Source organism: Pseudorasbora parva, chromosome 14, assembly GCF_024679245.1.
Source record: "Pseudorasbora parva isolate DD20220531a chromosome 14, ASM2467924v1, whole genome shotgun sequence".
In the NCBI taxonomy this organism is placed as follows: Eukaryota; Metazoa; Chordata; class Actinopteri; order Cypriniformes; family Gobionidae; genus Pseudorasbora; species Pseudorasbora parva.
In genome coordinates, this window is record NC_090185.1 from 10,617,530 (window position 1) to 10,637,934 (window position 20,405).

The 20,405-nt window shown below is 38.3% G+C and overlaps 2 protein-coding genes across 5 annotated transcripts; one reads left to right on the top strand and one right to left on the bottom strand.

Moving 5' to 3' along the window:
• Window positions 1-2,605: 2,605 nt before the first annotated feature.
• Window positions 2,606-17,654, bottom strand: LOC137040079 (uncharacterized). Of its 4 annotated transcripts, none has more exons than XM_067415496.1 (5): window positions 17,486-17,654; window positions 14,262-14,404; window positions 6,226-6,298; window positions 5,369-5,698; window positions 2,606-4,809 (listed from the first exon to the last, which is right to left on the bottom strand). In XM_067415496.1, exons 3-5 carry the CDS (start codon window positions 6,272-6,274, stop codon window positions 4,373-4,375), a joined length of 816 nt encoding a protein of 271 aa, XP_067271597.1. In that variant the 5' UTR covers window positions 6,275-6,298; window positions 14,262-14,404; window positions 17,486-17,654; the 3' UTR covers window positions 2,606-4,372. The 4 variants fall into 4 exon arrangements, with proteins under 4 accessions (XP_067271597.1, XP_067271596.1, XP_067271598.1 ...); XM_067415495.1 differs by having other exon boundaries at window positions 17,466-17,654; XM_067415497.1 differs by lacking the exon at window positions 17,486-17,654 and adding an exon at window positions 15,657-16,100.
• On the top strand, window positions 11,666-17,186 carry LOC137039714 (CD48 antigen-like). Its single transcript, XM_067414988.1, has 6 exons — window positions 11,666-11,688; window positions 12,264-12,640; window positions 13,927-14,214; window positions 14,305-14,427; window positions 14,517-14,578; window positions 16,115-17,186. The coding sequence occupies exons 1-6, from the start codon at window positions 11,666-11,668 to the stop codon at window positions 16,160-16,162; spliced, it is 921 nt and encodes a 306-aa protein (XP_067271089.1). The 3' UTR covers window positions 16,163-17,186.
• Window positions 17,655-20,405: the final 2,751 nt, after the last annotated feature.

Sequence of the window (20,405 nt, forward strand, 5' to 3'; positions counted from 1 at the left end):
AATGCCTCTATATTTGTTAATATCCAACAATTGACCATGCTTGAGTGCACACTGACTTCAACATTCAGCATGCAAAACACAACAATGGTAAAAAAAAAAAAATGTTACACTTAAAGGTGCACTATGTAGTATTTTTGCAGTAATTTTTTTTTTGTTGCCAAAAACCACTAGGCCAGTGTTATATATTTTGTTCAGTTGAGTACTTACAATATCCCAAATGTTTCCAACTATTTGTAAATTGTGAGAAAATTGATATTTTAACTAAGGACCGGGACGTTTCAGCATAGCATTTGAGCGTGTCGCCTGTCAATCGAGTCATATCTGCGTTACCCTCGGTTTTATTCTGCAGAAGCGCTTTTCTCTTAACAGTGTGAACAAGTCACAGCAGCGCTGAGTGAACGCACAGAGGAACGTCAGAACATCATTTTAAACACACTTAAATGTATCTGATATGATAAACAGAGCTGCTTTACCTTATAATCATGACTGGAAACGCGGAAGTGCGGGTGCCCGGCGACTGTCTCGTTCCTTCATAATAAAAGTCCCAGTGTTGTATAACAATTGCTCCAGCGGCCGTGCTCAGCTCCACAACACTCGGTCCTGCTCTGCTTTACACTACAGTAACGTTAATAACCGCATCCATGAACATGATTTCTGCCCGAGTCCTATTTTCCACCGGCTGTGAGGTGAAGACCACATGTCCCAAGATACTGCGCTCACACTTGGTGTCATCAAACTACGCATTTATTTTGAATAGGCGCCCTCTAGTGGACGGAAAGTTTAATAAGCCCATTACAAGATCATTTCCTTTCATTATTGGGGTTATACTGACAAAGACAGCAAATAAAATGGTAAAATAAAGCCAAAAATAATAAAAACAGACTTTCGATTGCCCTGTGAATGATTAATTTATTCATGCTGCAATGCATGCACTGTAAAAAAAAATTGTGTTGGTTTTTGTTGGTTTAACTTAAAAAAGTAAGTAACCTGTTTGCCTTAAAATTTTGAGTTTATTGAAATTAAAAATTTGAGTTGACACAATGAAGGAAATGTGTTTAATAAATAGAAACTCAAAATATTATTGTATCTGAACCACATAAAAAATTGATAAATCATGAAAATAGGACTATTTGGCATGTTTCACTGTGTCATCAGAAATAAAACACACACAATTACCCAATATGCTTACAAAATCTTTTAATAATATTTTAATAAACGTTGTCGAATCTCAAAAAAATGTTCATTGTATTAACTGAAAATTTTAATTTCAATGAACTTAAAATTTTAAGGCAACCAAGTAACTTTTTTTCTAAATAATTTTTTACAGTGTGCGAGTACACGTCCTCAACTCACAGATAAATTAAGTCGACACAACTTGAATAGTTTAAGTAAGAAAAACTTGATGCAATTAAGCTTACTTAATTGAGTGTCAAGTTCAGCTTACTTGAGAATTTTAAGGCAATCGGTTTTCTAATATTTAAGCACTAGTAACCAGTTAACACAACTAATAATTTTGAGTTAAGTATACTTCATTAACAAGTTTTCTGTACAAATTTTGTTAAGTTTTGCCAACTTAAAAATAATTGGCTACTTTACTTGAAAATTAAGGCAATCAGTTTCCAAACTTTTTCCAGCACCTTGTTGAATCAATGCCATGTAGAATTAAGGCAGTTCTGAAGGTGAAAGGGGGTCAAACACAATATTAGTATATTACCTTTAGGTGAGTGTATTAGGATTCATTAGAACTGTCTAGGCACTAGTCAAGGTGGGTGGGTGTTTACACTGGTGTGTCGGCAAAGACACCTGAGGCAAGGATTCAGTCCAGACTTTAATAAGTGATTAAGCATTGACAGTAATTGACAGCACAGTCAGACCACAGGGCATTTCTCGTTCCATTCTTAGATAGTGGACATTGAATAGATGTGGTCTGAAACCAACAAAGAAAACAACCAATAGAACAGCATTAACAATAAATTGACATTATAAGAAGGGAACAGTCATATATAGGCCTAATTATGGTGAAATACAAGTATTCAAATTCTTAACACGTAAGGCAAATAATAATCATGTAATACTATTAAAGGCCGCTAGGTGGCGCCTAACGCTCACAGATAGAATGTAAGTAAAATGTTGTTATATTTTCTGCGTCATTAAAGCGATAGTTCAACCAAAAATCCGGTTATTTCGGGATTTCCACGATTAGGTCTGGAAAGCAGTTGAGTACAGTAAGTAAATTACTGAAGCTGTACTTTTATTGAAATAAGTTGTTTCTTGTTTCATGTGTTGCAGTAATAATCAATGGTTATTTGGCACTGTAACATCCATTCCAGTATAAAAGTAAATCAGGTTTAAATGTCAGGAGTTTCCTTCGGGAGAAATGTAACACTTTTGTCCCCCTACAGTCACAACAAATGTGGTGACGTTCTCTGTGTTGCAGCATTTATTTAAACATGTCTACATTATATTATACCAACAAAATAGTCTATGTCAATATATATATATATATATATATATATATATATATATATATATATATATATATATATATATATATATATATATATATATATATATATATTAAATAATTCAAGTTCGTCCTGCTGGGTTCAAATATTTGATGAAACAAATACATTTATTAAATATTTTTTTGCAAAGATAAAGGAAAACATATGTTGCATTTTAACAAGGTCATGGTCAGTTATAGTTAATAAAAACAAGAGTAAAAAAAGTGCTTATATTTGTTTCTATTATACAGAAGTCGTTCTACATTCTTACAAAATACCACCTGCGATTGAAAGACCACATTTGTGGGTTAAGTTTTTCGGAAAAATGGTAGACTACTTTCGCCCCTTTTCTCATTTATTACAAGCTGAGATAAAAATACTGATATAGTAGTGTGAGAGAGAGAGAGAGAGAGAGAGAGAGAGAGAGAGAGAGAGAGAGAGAGAGAGAGAGAGAGAGAGAGAGAGAGAGAGAGAGAAAAAGTGCATACAGTGTCATGTACAAAAACACAAAACGTCATCACAAATGATAATATAATGCTATAATCGTAACAAATGATTGCTATAACAAATATAATAATGCTATAAACATTCAACAACATTGTAACATCAGTTTGTACCATAAAACCATACTGTGTGGGCTACATAGCAAAACTAAGATGGAAAAAACATCAAATGTGAAGTGTCACTTCATTATTATTTAGCGAGGAATACAGGACACCATTTCCCTACAGGCAAGATTTCCAGCTATTGAGTGAACCGATAAGTGGCGCCATCTGGTGTTTTACCACCTAAAAAAATTGCTCATGGAAAAACTAACTGATGTTATGCATTATGTTAAAGGTGTCATGAACTGGCTTTTTCTGATTGTCTGAGGTCAACTAATGACGTTTGTGTGGTTTTTACATTCAAAAACTTCATAACTAATAGGCTATTTTCTACAGTGGTTTTGAGGCTCTCTCCTGAACGCTGGGTTTTGATGGGCGTGCCGCACTGGAGACTTGGAAGTAAACGCCCACAGCTAGGATTGGAGAAGATTTGCATATTTAATGAGCTTCAGCTCCGCTGTCATATCCCATCAGTTCAAATGAGGGAGGGATTGTTTTGAAAGCGGCAACTGCAATGATTCTCTCGATCAAAGGGCTCGTAAAAGTCTTTGTCAAACAAATACAATGATTTATTTCTCATCCACCCACAATTGATTGGAATATTATTTCTGTATTACATAGCCCGCAGGATTGGTCGATATAAGCGTGAACCGCGCGCGCACACGTGCATTTTACTCACATAGGTTTGTTGCACCATTCCTCTCAGATTCTAGCCTGACAAGCCAGACCCACATCAAGATATTTGGTCTGGGAACGCACAATTGGCAGTGCTCAATCCGAGGTAGCGCGAAAACCAACCAGAGCAAGGTGAAGCGGCGCTAGTTGATAGATTAAACATTCGCCATATGCTTGTTTGCTCTATTGGGTTTGGGAAGCTTGTTTACAAACCCGAACACACAAACGGTCTTCCCCACATGAGCTGGAACTTCATTAAAAATAAATGAAGTATCACACTTTCCTAATATTAAGATCCAAAGGAAGCTTATGCAGCGACTCCACAATATCTTGCTATCTTCTTCAGCATGTTGCTGCTGGCTAGCGCGATCCGATGATTTGGTGGACGAGGCTACTGGATTAGACATTCTGTAGAGGCGTGTTTAGTCGAGCGATGACGTAAGGATGAACCACACTAACATTTTTTGGGCCTGCTGTCTATAAAAGCTTTTCTTTGACTAACAAGGACGTTTTCAGCTCTGAAACAGGATATTCTTATATTACCATGATCTTTCATATATATCAAAAGCTCAAGGGAAAGTTGATTCCTCAATTCATCACCCCTTTAATATTCAGACCGGTCGCAATGAAAACAAATAGATTGAAGTACCTGCACATGGGGAAATTAACTGCATTACACTCACTAGTGGCAGACTCATGAATTCTGATGACGCGCTGACGGCGGATGCTGCTGCTGTTGGTGATGATCTTTAGTTCATAAACTCCAGAGTCTTCAGTTGTGGTGTTCATGACGGTCAGAGATCCAGTCTGAGGATCCAGCTTCAGTCTGTCTCTGAATCTCTCTTTACACTGATCATCTGCACAGATCTGACTCTGATCTCCAGTGATTTCAGCGATGAGAACATCATTAAAATACCATCTCATCACATCATTTGGGGTTTTTATTACACCAGGATCAAAAGTAAAAGATTCTCCCTCCTTCACCATCATGGTCTTCGTTTTACCCATCTCTATACCAGCAACATCTGAAACACAAATAAAAAAATTGTTTTTCTGTTATAAAAAACAACAACATGAACAGAATATTAATTGAGTGTAATAAGGGAATTTTAACTGGATAAAAAATGGTTGCCCCACAAATAGGGAAGACATCTCCCTCAAGAACAGCATTGGGACTGACAGCAGAAGGTATGGACTCCACAGCAGCTTTAATTGGCCAAGGGCCACCCTGACTGACTAATCACCTTTAGTGTCAAGCCCTGAGTCACAGTTAAACAGACACAATGGCTTGCTTCTTGTATAAAGAGGATTAAACACGTGACACGGACCACACAAATCTCCCTAAAATCCTGTAGAATTTCACCAGTCAGATGACAAATTTTAAAGGTGTTTCCAATTCCATTGTATCATAGGCTATGCATCAGACAACGAAACATAGAAAAAAATCAAGAAAATACAACCTAAAAGTCCCCAGAAACTGAAAACAAAACCAAACATTGCACTGAAAATCCCTTATACTATAAGAAGCACATTGTGATCAAATATTTATAATCTATGTCTTTAAACATTCATTAAATGACTCACCATGGACAGTAATATTGAAGATCGTTTCACTGAATCTGCTGCTGCTGATGATCTGTAGCTTATAGTATCCAGTGTCGGTGGATATGATGATTGTGATGGTCAGAGACCCAGTCTGATTATCCAGCTTCAGTCTGTCTCTGAATCTCTCAGTACCTTCATTACACTGAACATCTGTGCAGATCTTACTGAGGTCTCCACTGATTTGAGCGATGCGGAGGTTATTAAAATACCATTTAATCTTCTCTTGATGGCTTGTTTCAACACCAGTGTATAAAGTGACTGAATCTCCCTCCTTCACTGACACTTCACCTGAACCAACACCAGATGCACCTGAAAAAATAAGAGTTCATTAAATCACTTCAAAAAATGAGGACATCAGGACAATTTAAGTTTGATTATAAGCTTTTACATCATAAATTTGATAAAGGGTTAAATTTCCACACTCTACACAGCATGTGATGAACGACTAGTACAACAACAGTTCAGTAAACATAGATCAAGAGGGAACTGCAAACTGAGAAAACCCAGGAACAAAAAAAGTGCATTTTGACAGTTATAAAAGGCACGCCATTAACTCTTTTTTTAATAGGCTACATCTGTTTACACGACTTGCACAATTTAAACGAGTTTGTGTAGATACTGGAAAACTACGGTAATAGTTAGCCTATGTTTTTAAACGAAATCGAAACTAGTTTCAATTCGCACTGACAAAGTGTCATCCAAAATTCTTAGCGTCAACAACAACTAAATCATCAACAGTAAATAAGGAAACAAACGAATAGGCGTATGTCGAGTGTTACCAAAAATAGAATAAGTCACATTCACATTAGTTTTATCGTTCACCAGTAACAACTTACCAAGGTGGAAAACCCACACTGGGACGAAAGGAAAGAGGTTCATCATCATTTCTCCGAAAAACGAATGTAGATTCTGTGGTAAAAACAAACAAAACAACTGTTCAGTTCGACTTTATAAACAGATCCGGGCGGGCGGGGTTTGTTTACGGAAGCTATGGCCAGTGAGATGGGTGATGACGTCTCACGAGTTAATTTTCTCGTGATCTCAAGATAACATAAACAAACGTAGTTTTCTCGTGATATCAACATAATTTTCTCGTGACCTCGAGACAACAAGTTGTCCATTTTATTTTCCTCATTCGTTTGAAATGACATTATATAATTTGTTTGTTATTATAGTATCCTGTAGGCTGTGACTGGTAACATGTGTGGCCTTCTAGCCATATTAAATTAAGAGGTACAGTACTCCATATTTCTAAAAAAACAAACAAATCCAGCTGATATAAAACCTCTGGATGCTGTTTGAGACTGGTTGTGTGTGTGTGTGTGGTTTGCTACAAAGAAATGTACAAAATACAGTAGTTTTAATTAGTATCATTGAAATAAATTAGGCTGCAATTACACATATTTGCATAGGCTAGCCTGCCTCACATTTAGGCGATACATTGAGTAACACACAATGTGGCAAAATAACGGTTGATTAAAATGGCATCTTAAAGATGCACAAAAAGGTGCAAACAAAAATACAGGGACATCATAATGAGTTGAACGTTTATGCTATTGCAAAATCACATTAGACCATTTAACATTAGTTAAATTAATTGCTGCACAGTACTGCACAAATTATAGCGATCACGAAAGGTCTTCAACGCGTTCAATCTGGACCAATAAAACACATGTAAGTGGCTAGAAAAATAAAATAAATATATTATCCATGGCTGTTCAGTGTTCAGGGCTTCTGTAGCCTAGGTTTATTGAGTCTGCAGCTTCATACTGTTAAAGTGTTCAGGCGATGAGCGGCTGTAGCAAAAATACTTACAACATGGATCATCCAAACGCCTTCTCTGTTTATTTAAGCGGTTTGTCAGCAGAAGTTGTTGTGGAAATTCTGTCCCTTCAGTTTTGCATTTGAAGAAAATCTCTCAGAGTCGAAGTTCCAGGCTTCAGAAGATATTAACTTTATTGTAGAAACAACAAAGTGGGATGCCAGCTGAACATCTGATCATCTCATTGGCAGCTCACACATTTACAGTCTATAACCAACAATGATCTCATACGCAGGTCTCCCTTTCTCTTCTGGGGAATCTTCCAAATACTCCCATTTTCGCCACAGTTACATCAGCTATCGTGTTCTCTTTGAACATTAAAGCGGTCATTCCTGGTATACAGTACCTAACATTTTGGTGTTGGAAAAAAATATTTATACTTACATAAATCATATATGATTTTCATTTTTAATCTTACACGGTGTGTTAATAGGCCAGAGGAGAACTGGCACCCCGACTGAGTCTGGTTTCTCCCAAGGTTTATTTTTCTCCATCATGCCCCGATGGAGTTTTGGTTCCTTGCCACTGTCGCCTTTGGCTTGGCTTGCTCATTTGGGAACACTAAAAATATGATTAATGTTATTCAACTTATTATACAAATAAAATGTATGAATTAGGTCTTATTTAATTCTATAAACGTAAATACTGATCTGCCAACATTGTTGCTATATGATAAATTAAAATAAGCTGATAACATCACTGTTTTCTCCAGTACGACTGTACAGCCAAATCTAATTTTGTCGCAATATTATCCTGTTTGACACTGTGAAGCTGCTTTGACACAATCGTGATTGTAAAAGCGCTATATAAATAAAGGTGATTGATTGATTGATTGATTTTTTATTACGATCTACCAAAATAGTGACATGTTTAAAGGGATAGTTCACTTTAAAATGAAAATTCTGTCATCCTTTACTCACCCTAAAGTTGTTTTAAACCTGTATGAACTTATTTCTTCAGCTGAACACAAGGGAAGATTTTTTGAAGAATGTCAGTAACCAAACAGTTAACTGGAGCCATTGACTTCCATAGTAGGAAAAAAAATACTATGGAAGTCAACGGCTCCAGTTAACAGTTTGGTTTACATATTTGTCAAGCTCATGGACTAAAGAAATAATAATTATGGTATAGATTCATTGTTCAGACACTGGCCATGAAGATATGCCACCCTATACATAGTTATCACAAAATGTTAATAATGTAAATGTTATATTAGAAACATATTTCATAGAAAATTATGAGTAAGTAAATCATAGAGACAGAAAAGTCACTGTATAACAGGAATGACCCAAAGAGCAACTATCAGTGCAGATTGCAACTGCAAGCAACTTCAGATAGAATCCCATTCTTTCCCGTGTGACTTCCCATGTGTCCTGTAGGCCATGAGGCTTCACAACACTTCTAAGTAAATTCATTCTACAATTGTTTTATATAGAATAAATAAAATACTTCATCAAAGTGAGCCTGTCTACGAGCAAACACTTAGCTTAGCAATGGGGTTGTGGTTTCTGACCCATGCCCATGGCCTACTTACTACCATGGATCAAGCACCCAACTTCACTAAATAGTTACAGTGGCCGGATATCTTTGTAACATTATATATATATATATATATATATATATATATATATATATATATATATATATATATATATATATATATATATATATATATATATATATATATATATATATATAGGTCTTAATATATATAAGTATATATACTTTAGGTCCCTTAGTGCCAATTGGGCATTGTTTTAATGCCACGGCCTACCTGAGCATTGTTTCTGACCATGTCCATCCATTATGACCACCATGTACCCATCCTCTAATGGCTACTTACAGCAGGATAATGCACCATGTCACAAAGCTTGAATCATTTCAAATTGGTTTCTTGAACATGACAATGAGTTCACTGTGCTAAAATGGCCCCCACAGTCACCAGATCTCAACCCAATAGAGCATCTTTGGGATGTGGTGGGATGGGAGCTTCGTGCCCTGGATGTGCATCTCCATCTCCATCAACTGCAAGATGCTATCCTATCAATATGGGCCAACATTTCTAAAGAATGCTTTCAGCACCTTGTTAAATCAATGCCACGTAGAATTAAGGCAGTTCTGAAGGCGAAAGGTGGTCAGACACAAAATTACTCACCTGAAGGATTATTAGGAACACCACACTAATACTGTGTCTGACCCCCTTTCGCCTTCAAATGTTGGCCCATATTGATAGGATAGCATCTTGCAGTTGATGGAGATTTGTGGGATGCACATCCAGGGCACGAAGCTCCCGTTCCACCACATCCCAAAGATGCTCTATTGGGTTGAGGTCTGGTGACTGTGGGGGCCATTTTAATACAGTGAACTCATTCAACAATTTGAAATGATTCAAGCTTTGTGACATGGTGTATTATCCTGCTGTAAGTAGCCATTAGAGGATGGGTACATGGTGGTCAAAAAGGGATGGACATGGTCAGAAACAATGCTCAGGTAGGCGGTGGCATTAAAACAATGGCCAATTGGCACTAAAGGACCTAAAGTGTGCGAAGAAAACATCCCCCACACCATTACACCACCACCTCCAACCTACACATTGGTAACAAGGCATGATGGATTCATGTTCTCATTCTGTTTACGCCAAATTCTGACTCTACCATCTGAATGTCTCAACAGAAATCAAGACGCATCAGACCAGGCAACATTTTTCCAGTCTTCAACTGTCCAATTTTGGTGAGCTTGTGCAATTTTAGCCTCTTTTTCCTATTTGTAGTGGAGATGAGTGGTACCCGGTGGGGTCTTCTGCTGTTGTAGCCCATCCACCTCGAGGTTGTGCGTGTTGTGGCTTCACAAATGCTTTTCTGCATACCTCGGTTGTAACGAGTGGTTATTTCAGTCAAAGTTGCTCTTCTATCTGCTTGAATCAGTCGACCCATTCTCCTCTGACCTCTAGCATCAACAAAGCATTTTCACCCACAGGACTGCTGCATACTGGATGTTTTTCCCTTTTCACTCCATTCTTTGTAAACCCTAGAAATGGTTGGGCGGGAAAATCCCAGTAACTGAGCAGATTGTGAAATACTCAGACCGGCCCGTCTGGCACCAACAACCATGACAGGCTCAAAATTGCTTAAATCACCTTTCTTTCCCATTCTGACATTCAGTTGATTGAATTTAACTTTAGTTGATTAGATAGTTGCATCAATGAGAAATTGAACAGGTGTTCCTAATAATCCTTTATGCGAGTGTATATATCCATGATCGAGCCAGGTTTTTGATCTTACTCTTCGGAAGTAATGGCATTGGGAATACTAGAGGAGATTCGTCTAATGACGTAAAAAAATAAGTCTACGTGTTTTTTACTCTCATAGAAATAAACCCCATTGACATGCATTATACAAGCAACGGCTGAGTTAAAAATCTTCATTTGTGCTCGACTGAAGAAACAAACACACCTACATCTGGGATGCCCTGGAGGTAAGCAGATAAACATCACATTTTCATTTTTGGCTGAACTATTCCTTTAACAAATAATTTAAATGGTACATTTTCAAAACATTATGTGCTAGATTTACTAACAGATTACACAAACAAACCCTCTTTTGGCATTACAAAACCACTATCAGATTTACTAAAGACACGCTGTGATAAATTAGCGCTGAAAACATGTGGACAGGGTTATTTTTGTGGCTGACCTGCATTTGCATTTGTAGGAGTTTCCCTTTCAGGCACAACATGTATGTGAGGAGAGTAGGCAATTTAAATGAAATTATTAACCCCAAAGTCGCTACCTGATTGGCTAATCCTAACCCCTCCCCCACACCTACTCTTAAACCTACCAGAAGGGTAATAGCAGGAGGTCAGAATTCGGCACAACACTGACTGCGTCTGCATTCATTCATTTCTGTGTTTTCAGAAGTTCAAACCTAGAACTGTCCACTTTCATGTGTGCTTTTCTGGAATTGGGCACGCTAATTTGCTAATTTGTTTAGTAAATCTGGCCCCAAGGATTAATTTTAGTTGACTAAAGCTGTAGGAGGGAAGTTAGACTGTGACTATGAGGGTCAACAGCAAGAGTAGAGAAACTCTTCACCTACATACTAAACACACATCAAAAAAAAAGACAAAAAAAAGCCACTCTTATGCACAAGCTACACGTCCACCCGAAATATCAAACCTTTTGAAGAAACTGACCGCAGCAGGTTTCAGTTTGACTCAATAGATGAGCTGCATCATGCACATCCCCAATAATGTGAGATGGCGGATAGCTTTTGGCTTTTGCAACAATTGAATGATTTTTGAATGATGATTGAATGAACCATTTTTCAATCCATAAGATTTATTTTTTATATTTAAATTGAATTGGTTGAGTAATCCAATTTTCAACTATTCTACTTTTTCTTATTTGACACAGTCAGAAACTACCGTTCAGAAACAATTAATATTACATTTTAAACATGTTTTCTAGATTATTAAAAAGGTAAGTCTTAAGAGCCAGAAGAACATATATAAGAATATAAATAAAATCATAACACGTGTAATGAGTGTGCATATGAACTAATAGGGTGGTCAAACTCGTTCGTGGGAGGATTCACACACCCCATGTTCAGTGCTCTCAGAGGATAGTCTAATTAGATCAGAGTTAACGCTGAACATACTGGAGAAAATGTTTCACACATTTGTTGTGTTCAGTTTGTGCTGTTTGTATCTGATTGGTAAGTCACGAATACATTTTTACGGCTTCATTTATATCTTTATCAGAAAGTCATTTAAGTTAAAAAAAAAGTTGTCATTAAATCAGAAAAAAAGATTCAGGCCCTTTTTCAGTGAGTCCGTTATAATGCGCCAGATATGAAAGTGCCCAGCAGAATTAAACTTAAACTAGTTTTACTTGGCTGTGATTAACTTGCAACTTGACGTATTTATTTTGCTCTACAAGCAGATAAAACATTAAAGATCAAATTATTGATTCACATACATCTGTCTGTTGATATACTTTTATTTTTGTTTGGTATCTTTGTTAAAGGTTACAAACTGATCTTAGGCTTTCTAAAGCAACACGAGCATTAATCTGAAAACCTCTTCATGTTCTCCAGGTGTGTTCGGGGCCAAAACAAATGAAATACAGTCAGTGTCACTGACAGAGGGAGATTCTGTCACTTTACACACTGATGTTACTGAAATACTTGATGGCAATAATATACATTGGGAATATGGAGCTGAAAAGTACACTATAGCTGAAATCGTTAAAAAATATAAATACTTCATCACATATAAAGGCACTGATGGGAGATTCAGAGACAGACTGAAGCTGGACGATCAAACTGGATCTCTGACCATCACAAACATCAGAACTGAACACGCTGGAGTTTATAAACTACTGATAACTGGAGCAAAACTATCAGCAAAAACATTCAATGTTTCCATCAATGGTGAGTCATTTGTTCAAATGCTCACATATTCTTATTTTATTCAAATAATCTTTGGCTCAACAAATTAAGATTAATCCACAGCATTTGTGGCGTAAGGTTGATTAACACAAAAAATGATTTTGACTCGTCAAGAAAAGAAAAGAAAAAAAATCAAGCCGCTCACAATGGAAGTTAATAAGGTAAAAAAAATATGATGTAAATATATTGTTAGTACTGTATTACAGAGCTTATAAATAGAAAGTAAAGATAATAAAAAATATATTTTGTGTGCAGATGAGAAACCATTAAACTTTACATATAGGACAATGCACACTGAGCCACATATTCTCCCATCAGCTCTTTCCTTGTCCGCCACAGAGTATGCGCTAAAGCAGACCAAAGTCCTTGAACTATGACATACAAAAAGCCAAATTTTAAACCCTTTTTTACTGCACCAGTCTTTTTTATAGACCCTTGAACTTGGCAAATTGTGCCATGTGCCCATTTCATGTCATGGTTTCTCCGCCGCCACAGATAATGCGTTAAATTAGACACTAGGCCTTGATATTACCAAATTTTTAACAAAAAAGGTCTCTATTAATTCATCTGCATCCATGTTTTCATACTAGTAAGAAGGCAGTAACACACAAAGGAAACAGGTTGTATAAATAAAACTAGAAATTATAATGCGTAAGCATGCACACAATTCCAGTACGTATTTGAATATTGTTTCGAATGTATGCAAAAATCTGTCTATTTTTTAAGGGGCTTTCTATGTTGACACTACGAGCAAGTCAATAATAAAAAAAAAATACAACAAAATATTTACAGATGTGATATATGCTATAAATATAAAGCTGAAAATAATGCCAGAATAATGAACGTTTTATGTTAAATATGGTCTGAAAATCGAGGTTTGGAAATTTTAATTGGAAAATGTGCAGGAACCCTTAATTTCATGAAAACACATACAATAATTCAAAACTATTTGAGCTGTCAAGCGACAAAAGTTAGGAATTTAACTTTTACACAGTTCATAAGCAGTCTTTTAGTGTTCACTGACTGACCCCATTGCATTGACTTCCATTGTAGTGCCTCATTGTAACCTACATTTCTTATTCTTTTTTCATTATCGAGTCATTATTATTTGTGTGGTAATCAATATGCATCGCAAATGTTGCTGACTGAGCTTAATTTGTATCGAAATCTAAATGTCTCTTTAACTATATACATAATGAAATGTTCAATCATGACCTACAACACTAGATTGTACATTTATTTTTAATCGCTAATATTATATTTTCCAGCTCGTCTGCCGGTTCCTGTCATCATCAGTAACTCTTCACAATGTTCTTCATCATCCTCAAATTGTTCACTGGTGTGTTCAGTGGTGAATGTGAGTCATGTGACTCTCTCCTGGTTCAAAGGAAACAGTTTATTGTCCAGCATCAGTGTGTCTGATCTCAGCATCAGTCTCTCTCTACCTCTGGAGGTGGAATATCAGGATAAAAACACCTACAGCTGTGTGCTGAACAATCCCATCAGCAACCAGACCAGACATCCCAACATCACTCAACTCTGCCCCACATGTGCAGGTACGGCAGCACGGCTGATATTAGTTTTTATGTACTCATTCACTTACATTAATGTCTCTTTCTTTATCACCACAACACGCTCTCCGTCAGATCCTCCAGTCTCAGTCTCTCTGATAGTGATGATCTCTTCTGCTGCCGCTGTCGCTGGATCTCTGATGATTGTAGTCGCAGTCATTGTGATCTTCTACATCTGCAAGAAATGTAGAAAAACAGGTCAGGAGAGCAAGAAATTAATCGGTATATTAAGATCTTTTAAGACACATTTTGATATATTTGGTTGTCTGTGATTATTGTTAATGCAGTTCAGACCCGGGTGGAAGACAGAACTGATTCAGCATTGTGTAAACCAAAAACACGAAAAAAGGTAAGATGTTGCAAGACGTTGCTGCTGTCAGTCAGTGTGATTGAAGTGTGCTGATTGAAGTTTGCAGAACAGACGGTCAGTGAACAGACGTGGGGCCAGGTTTATCGACTCAACTGTCATTATTATTACCTTTAGTAGGGAGAAACAAAAAAAGGACAGTTTAAGCATTTTTAATGCTATTCACACTAAATATATGTACTGTTTGCACCTCAGTGTTGTCCGGTTTGCTGGTTTATTTTCATTTTGCAGAACAAAAAAAAGTATATTAATATTCTGACTTTTCTCTTTGTTTTTTTACTTTAGTCATACATAAGCCAAGCCAAATGTTCCCAATTGAAAATGGCAGATGGTTGTGTTCGAGGGAAGCTCGATTGTACTCTAATCTAGATACTAATCTAATCATGATTTTAAAAAACTAAATAAGTTCTCACATCAGGGGCAGAAACAATGAATTTATCTGTAGATTCTCTACTCCACGGATCTCTGCCTAGAAAAGAGAACCAATGAAAACCAATACATGAGAATAAATTCAGTCTTGTTACGCATATTCTACTTTTTATGTGGCTTTTGCATCTAACCGCGATGATCAGTGATAAAAGACGTCATTAATGTGAACAAGATGTAGGCCGGATTCCACCATTACAGGGTAGAATGACTGTCAACAAAATCTAATTTATGCAAATGGAGTCGACAAGAAATGATGACTACCCATGAGATTGGCTACAGTGACCCGTCGCCAGACCAGATACTGATAAAGTGGAGGTGCATACAGTCAAAACATTAAAACAAACGGCACCGATCATTACACAATATACTGTATTAGAAATGTCACAGTAAAAGAGGTCAGTCGATCTCCTGACTACTCTGAGTGTGTGTATCATTCGACTGAACTAGATCTTTATAATCAGTGGAGTTGTTGAATCATGACACGTCTTTAGTTTGCATAGGTGTTACGAATTGTATGTTAGAGTTAGCCTACATGTAAAAATTAGGATCTTTACACTAGCCAGCCCGTGGTCTGTGGCCTAGCTAACCCAAATAAATAACCCAAAATTAAAAATCTTTTAAAGTTTTATACCAGTAGATTGTCATTGGACAGAAAGTAGGACACCGAGATGTCACCCGTGCTGAAGTGTGTCCTGGAGCAGCAGCGTCTCTGCGGTTCATGAGTATCTGAGCTGAATGCAGCTTTAGCAGCCATTGGTTGCTTTGTAGACGTGCTGCAACAAGTGTGTTTGCTGTTGCTTTTGTGTGAAAGGCAATCATTCTCAGAGCAGAAGCTGTTGTGACAAACCTTCAGAACTTCAACTGTTTGATGATTTAACGGTTTAAAGTCATGATTGATGTCATTTCCTTTTGCTGCTCCATGTTAGCATCTGTTAGTAGTAGTAGTTTTTCAAAACAAGTTTGTCAGTAGATTAAGATTTGCATTAATAAGGTGTTGTTATTAAAAGACTAAAGTTGTTCAGAGAGAAACTTAGCATAAGTAGTTCAAAGCATCAGTGGGTTGCTGACTGGGTTTGTGTTTCCTTTCAGAAATTGAAGATGGATGCTGTGTATGAGAATGTCCCCAAAAGACGGTGACCAAATGCTGTGTTTATCTACCAGAATGGATGTTAGAGCTAATACAAGATCATATACGCCAAACTTTTGGCTTTATTTTTCAGCATTTTCTGCTAGGATGTTTCTGTCCTGTTTCTTTGCATCATATATTTTGGTGTTATTGGGATGTCTCAAATTTGGTGTTTTAATTTGGTGGTTTACCAGTATAAAACATTTGGAAATTGACCCAACTTTCATTATCAAATATACCTGCTCCAGACTAACGTTTTGCCTTGGTTGCACTGGTGCGCCTAACTTTTTTATTTAGGTGCACCAGCACAAAATTTAGGTGCACCCAAAAATGTAATACCAATTTCAAGGTCACCTTTTTATTACGCTCCATATAAATTCATATAAATTTTGTAAATGACAACATAATATATGCAGTTAATTACACAGGAATTTAAATCAAGGAAAACGATGCTTTGAACATTAGAAAACTACGGTTTTAACAAAGCGTTATAAATTAATAATAAAAAAAAAACAATGAAATACAACTCATAATAGATAAAAATACAAAAAAATTGTATTTCCTCTGCCTGCTATATTACTAGTAGGTTCCAGTAGACTATAGTTTTTTATATTTCTTAATAAAATTGGGCCAGCTGGAACAAAAGTTATAATGAAATTATTAATTATTATGGGTAAGTTATCACCGCAGGAAAGTTTTTTCAAAGAGCCAGAAAGTAACATTGCAGCAGGCACAACAAATTAACAACTAAGCGTTTCAGTTAGGACAGTAGATATATCAGCAAATATCGTTCTCAAAGAGATTATATTTAGAATATAATATAGCAATAAACAATCACAGTAGTGACGCCAAATAAGGTTAACGTTGAGCATTAACGTTACCATATCCATATCTGAGGGAAATGTTGCAGCACGATCTGCCAGTCTCGTTTCCAATCTTCAAAGGAAGATTACAAACGGCGTCAAAACTCAAAAGAGTACACACAACAATTTTGTTTTGGTGGTTTGTTTGACGATGTGCGCATAGGACTCTTTTACTTTACGTTAGACTTTTTTTTTTTAGCTTAGTTAAAACATCTATACGATGTTTTGATTCTTGCACCGCCTGAGCTAACGCTGACAGCTAGCGGTTGTCATGACAGTGAAGAAGTTTAGGCTCTCTCTCTCACACACACACACACACACACACACACACACACACACACACACACACACACACACACACACACACACACACACACACACACACACACACACACACACACACACACACACACACACACGTGCGCTCTCTCGCTCTCACTCACACACACACCTTCAGTAAAATAAACTCACAAACCGCCGCGTTTAGTTTGCTGACACTGTTTGACTTCCTAGTGCTGCAGGTCGCAATTTCAATTTTCACTCGCAGCAGAGCAGGACTATCAGGAGTCTGGACCACAGCCAATCAGAGGCAAAGACCCACCCCATCTCTGTCTCTGATTGGTTTAGATCACGATCTGATCCAACCATGTGTGTGTATGTGTGAGTTCCGTCAAAGGAGAAAAAAACGTCTCCGGTTACTGTCGTAACCTCGGTTCCCTGAGAGACGGGAACGAGACATGGCGTCAGAAGCTGACGCTTGGGGACTCCCTTCTTCCCTACATTACTGAAATCTTATTGCACAACGCCAGTGAAGTTGCAACTCTCACTCTCGCTGCAGCTCCGCTCCGCCCCCCGAATTCCAACTATAAGACCTGGTCGAAACCACCTGCATGTCTAGCCGTTAGAAGCCGAAGGCAGAGTAGGGCTCGGACCTACCGCCAGGACTTGAGAGGCTACTGAGCACACGTCCAAACTGTAGAATCTGGCGAAGGTATTCTGTGAAGACCACCCAGCCGCCATACAAATGTCGTTGATTGGGATGCCTAGACCAGGGGTCTCCAACCTTTTTTCATTTGAGAGCTACTTTTTAAAAATGAAAGTCGCCAAGAGCTAGGCTACTATATGTTCTATAATACTTAAAACTCTTAAATAATGCATCATAATTCTCATATTAACAACAATCCAAACTCCTGAAAGAGTGTAGTAAAAGTTCAAGTATTCAGTACCAATTTTGGTACCACAGCAAAATGTTTTTTTCTTCTTCTTTTTTTTCCTATTTAAAAAAAATCAATTAAATTTGAAACGTTTATTATTTATGATGATAATTATTATAAGTGAATCATACATTTAAACATTTAAAGGCCATATGCTGTTTAAAAAGTAATCATTGTTTTACATAAAATATCAAGTGAAAAATAAGGAACCATCTAGGCATAATTATTATTAGTAGTAGAGACGTATTATTATTACATAGAGATGTAGTTACATCTACGGTATAGGCTGCAACAGTAGCCTAATATATTCTGTCAATTTCTCAATGTTAAACCAAACTTTTATTATGACGGGTTGCCGTGAAGACCTTTGAGTGTCTGTGTTCATATGACAGCTTACTTAATGAAACGTTAAATTCTCATGAAGTGACAGTTTATGCGTCCGTGTGTCCTCATAGTGGCACACGGCAGAGACACGCGAGTGTGTGTGTGTGTGTGTGTGTGTGTGCGCGTGTTGGCGCGTCCTCGCATCTGCGCCTGTTATTCACGCAGAGACGCAGAATTTGCAGGAGTAATATTTAAATAGTAATTTGCAGTTTAATATTCACAGACACTATATATTCGGCTACAGTTTGGAGCCCTGCGCTTGGATTAACACGAAAGCTGCGTGTACCGAATATAGGCTACTCGAGAGTCGGTACAACCGGTAATACAGAAATGCTGGTATCGTCATTTTTTTATTTTTTATTTCACTACCAAGTCGTACTAAAGTAGCCTACCTGTAGGCCTACCTGTGACAACCCTACATTTGCATGTTTACAGTGACGTTTGTTCGTAAATAAAAAATTCTAAGTCAGTCTAAATTAGCTCACTCGATTAGATGCAAAGTAGCCTACGTCTTGGCGAGCTACCTCCAATCAGCTTCCAGATTTTGTGCAGCACCTGCAGCAAAATTTTCAAGGTGGGAAACGCATATAGGCGGGTGTTCGGGCACTGCATCGTGAGTGCATCCCCGCCCAGGGAAGAGCGAGACAGGGAGAAAAACAGAGGGCAATTCGCGTTCTCTTCCATCGCGAATAAGTCCACATCTGCCATCCCGAACCGTTCCCAGATCAGCCTCACTGTCCCGGGGTGCAGTCTCCATTCCCCTTGAGGGAGCCCGTCCCTCGACAACATATCCGCGCCGCTGTTCAGGTACCTCGGAATGTGCGCCGCTCTGATGGAGAGCAGATGGCGATCGGCCCACAGCAATAGGTGAACCGCCTGCTCGTGCAGGGCTTTCGAGTGTACCCCGCCTTGGAGGTTTATGTACAACACTACCGATGTGTTGTCTGTACGAATCAGCACGTGGTGCCCTTGGACTAGCATGAAAAAACTTTGGAGAGCCAATAGGACCGCTCTCAATTCCAGGCGATTTATGTGCCAAGTTTTCTCCGTCTCCGTCCACAAGCCTGACGCTGGCACGCCGTCGCAATGGGCTCCCCAGCCCATTGTCGATGCGTCCGTCGTGACCACTTTCCGCCGCGTCACCACTCCTAGCTGGACGCTGCGTAGGTACAGGTCCGGATTCCGCCACGGTCTCAGCGCGGTCGAGCATTTGCGCGTGACCACAACGCGGGCACGGGCCATTTTCCACTCTCTTCTCGGTACTCACTTTTTTAGCCACAATTGAAGGGGCCGCATGAAAAGCAGACCGTGGTGACAGACCATTGCGGCCGACGCCATCCATCCCAAAAGCCTCTGTTACTCCTTCAGTGCCACGGAGCAGCCCAGACTGAATGTGTTCAGAGCAGACATTAGACCCAGGACGCGCTCTTGACCGAGGTGCGCTTTCATTGTGACCGAGTTCAGTTCCACCCCGAGATACGAGATCGATTGACTGGGGGATAACACGCTCTTTTTCATGTTCACGCAGAGGCCCAAGCTCTCCAAGTGATGGAGCAGAACATTTTTGTGGCTGTTGAGCACATCCTTTAAACGAACCAAAACTAGCCAATCGTCTAAATAATTGAGTATACGCATCCCGCTGGCTCTCAGGGGGGAAAGCGCTGTGTCCACACATTTTGAAAACGTGCAGGGGGCCAGGGCTAACCCGAATGGCATTACCGTGAATAGATAGGCTGTGCCTTCGAACGCAAATCTCAGAAAGCGCCTGTGTCGCGGGGCTATCTGAATGTGGA

Coding starts and splice junctions, on each gene's coding strand:
- LOC137039714 (XM_067414988.1), top strand. CDS start 11,666: ATGTTTTCTAGATTATTAAAAAG. Junction 14,215..14,304: donor ACTCTGCCCCACATGTGCAG/GTACGGCAGCAC, acceptor GCTCTCCGTCAG/ATCCTCCAGTCTCAGTCTCT. Junction 14,428..14,516: donor CAAGAAATGTAGAAAAACAG/GTCAGGAGAGCA, acceptor TTGTTAATGCAG/TTCAGACCCGGGTGGAAGAC.
- LOC137040079 (XM_067415496.1), bottom strand. CDS start 6,274: ATGATGATGAACCTCTTTCCTTTCGTCCCAGTGTGGGTTTTCCACCTT. Junction 5,699..6,225: donor AGTGTGGGTTTTCCACCTTG/GTAAGTTGTTAC, acceptor TTATTTTTTCAG/GTGCATCTGGTGTTGGTTCA. Junction 4,810..5,368: donor CTTCAATATTACTGTCCATG/GTGAGTCATTTA, acceptor TTTGTGTTTCAG/ATGTTGCTGGTATAGAGATG.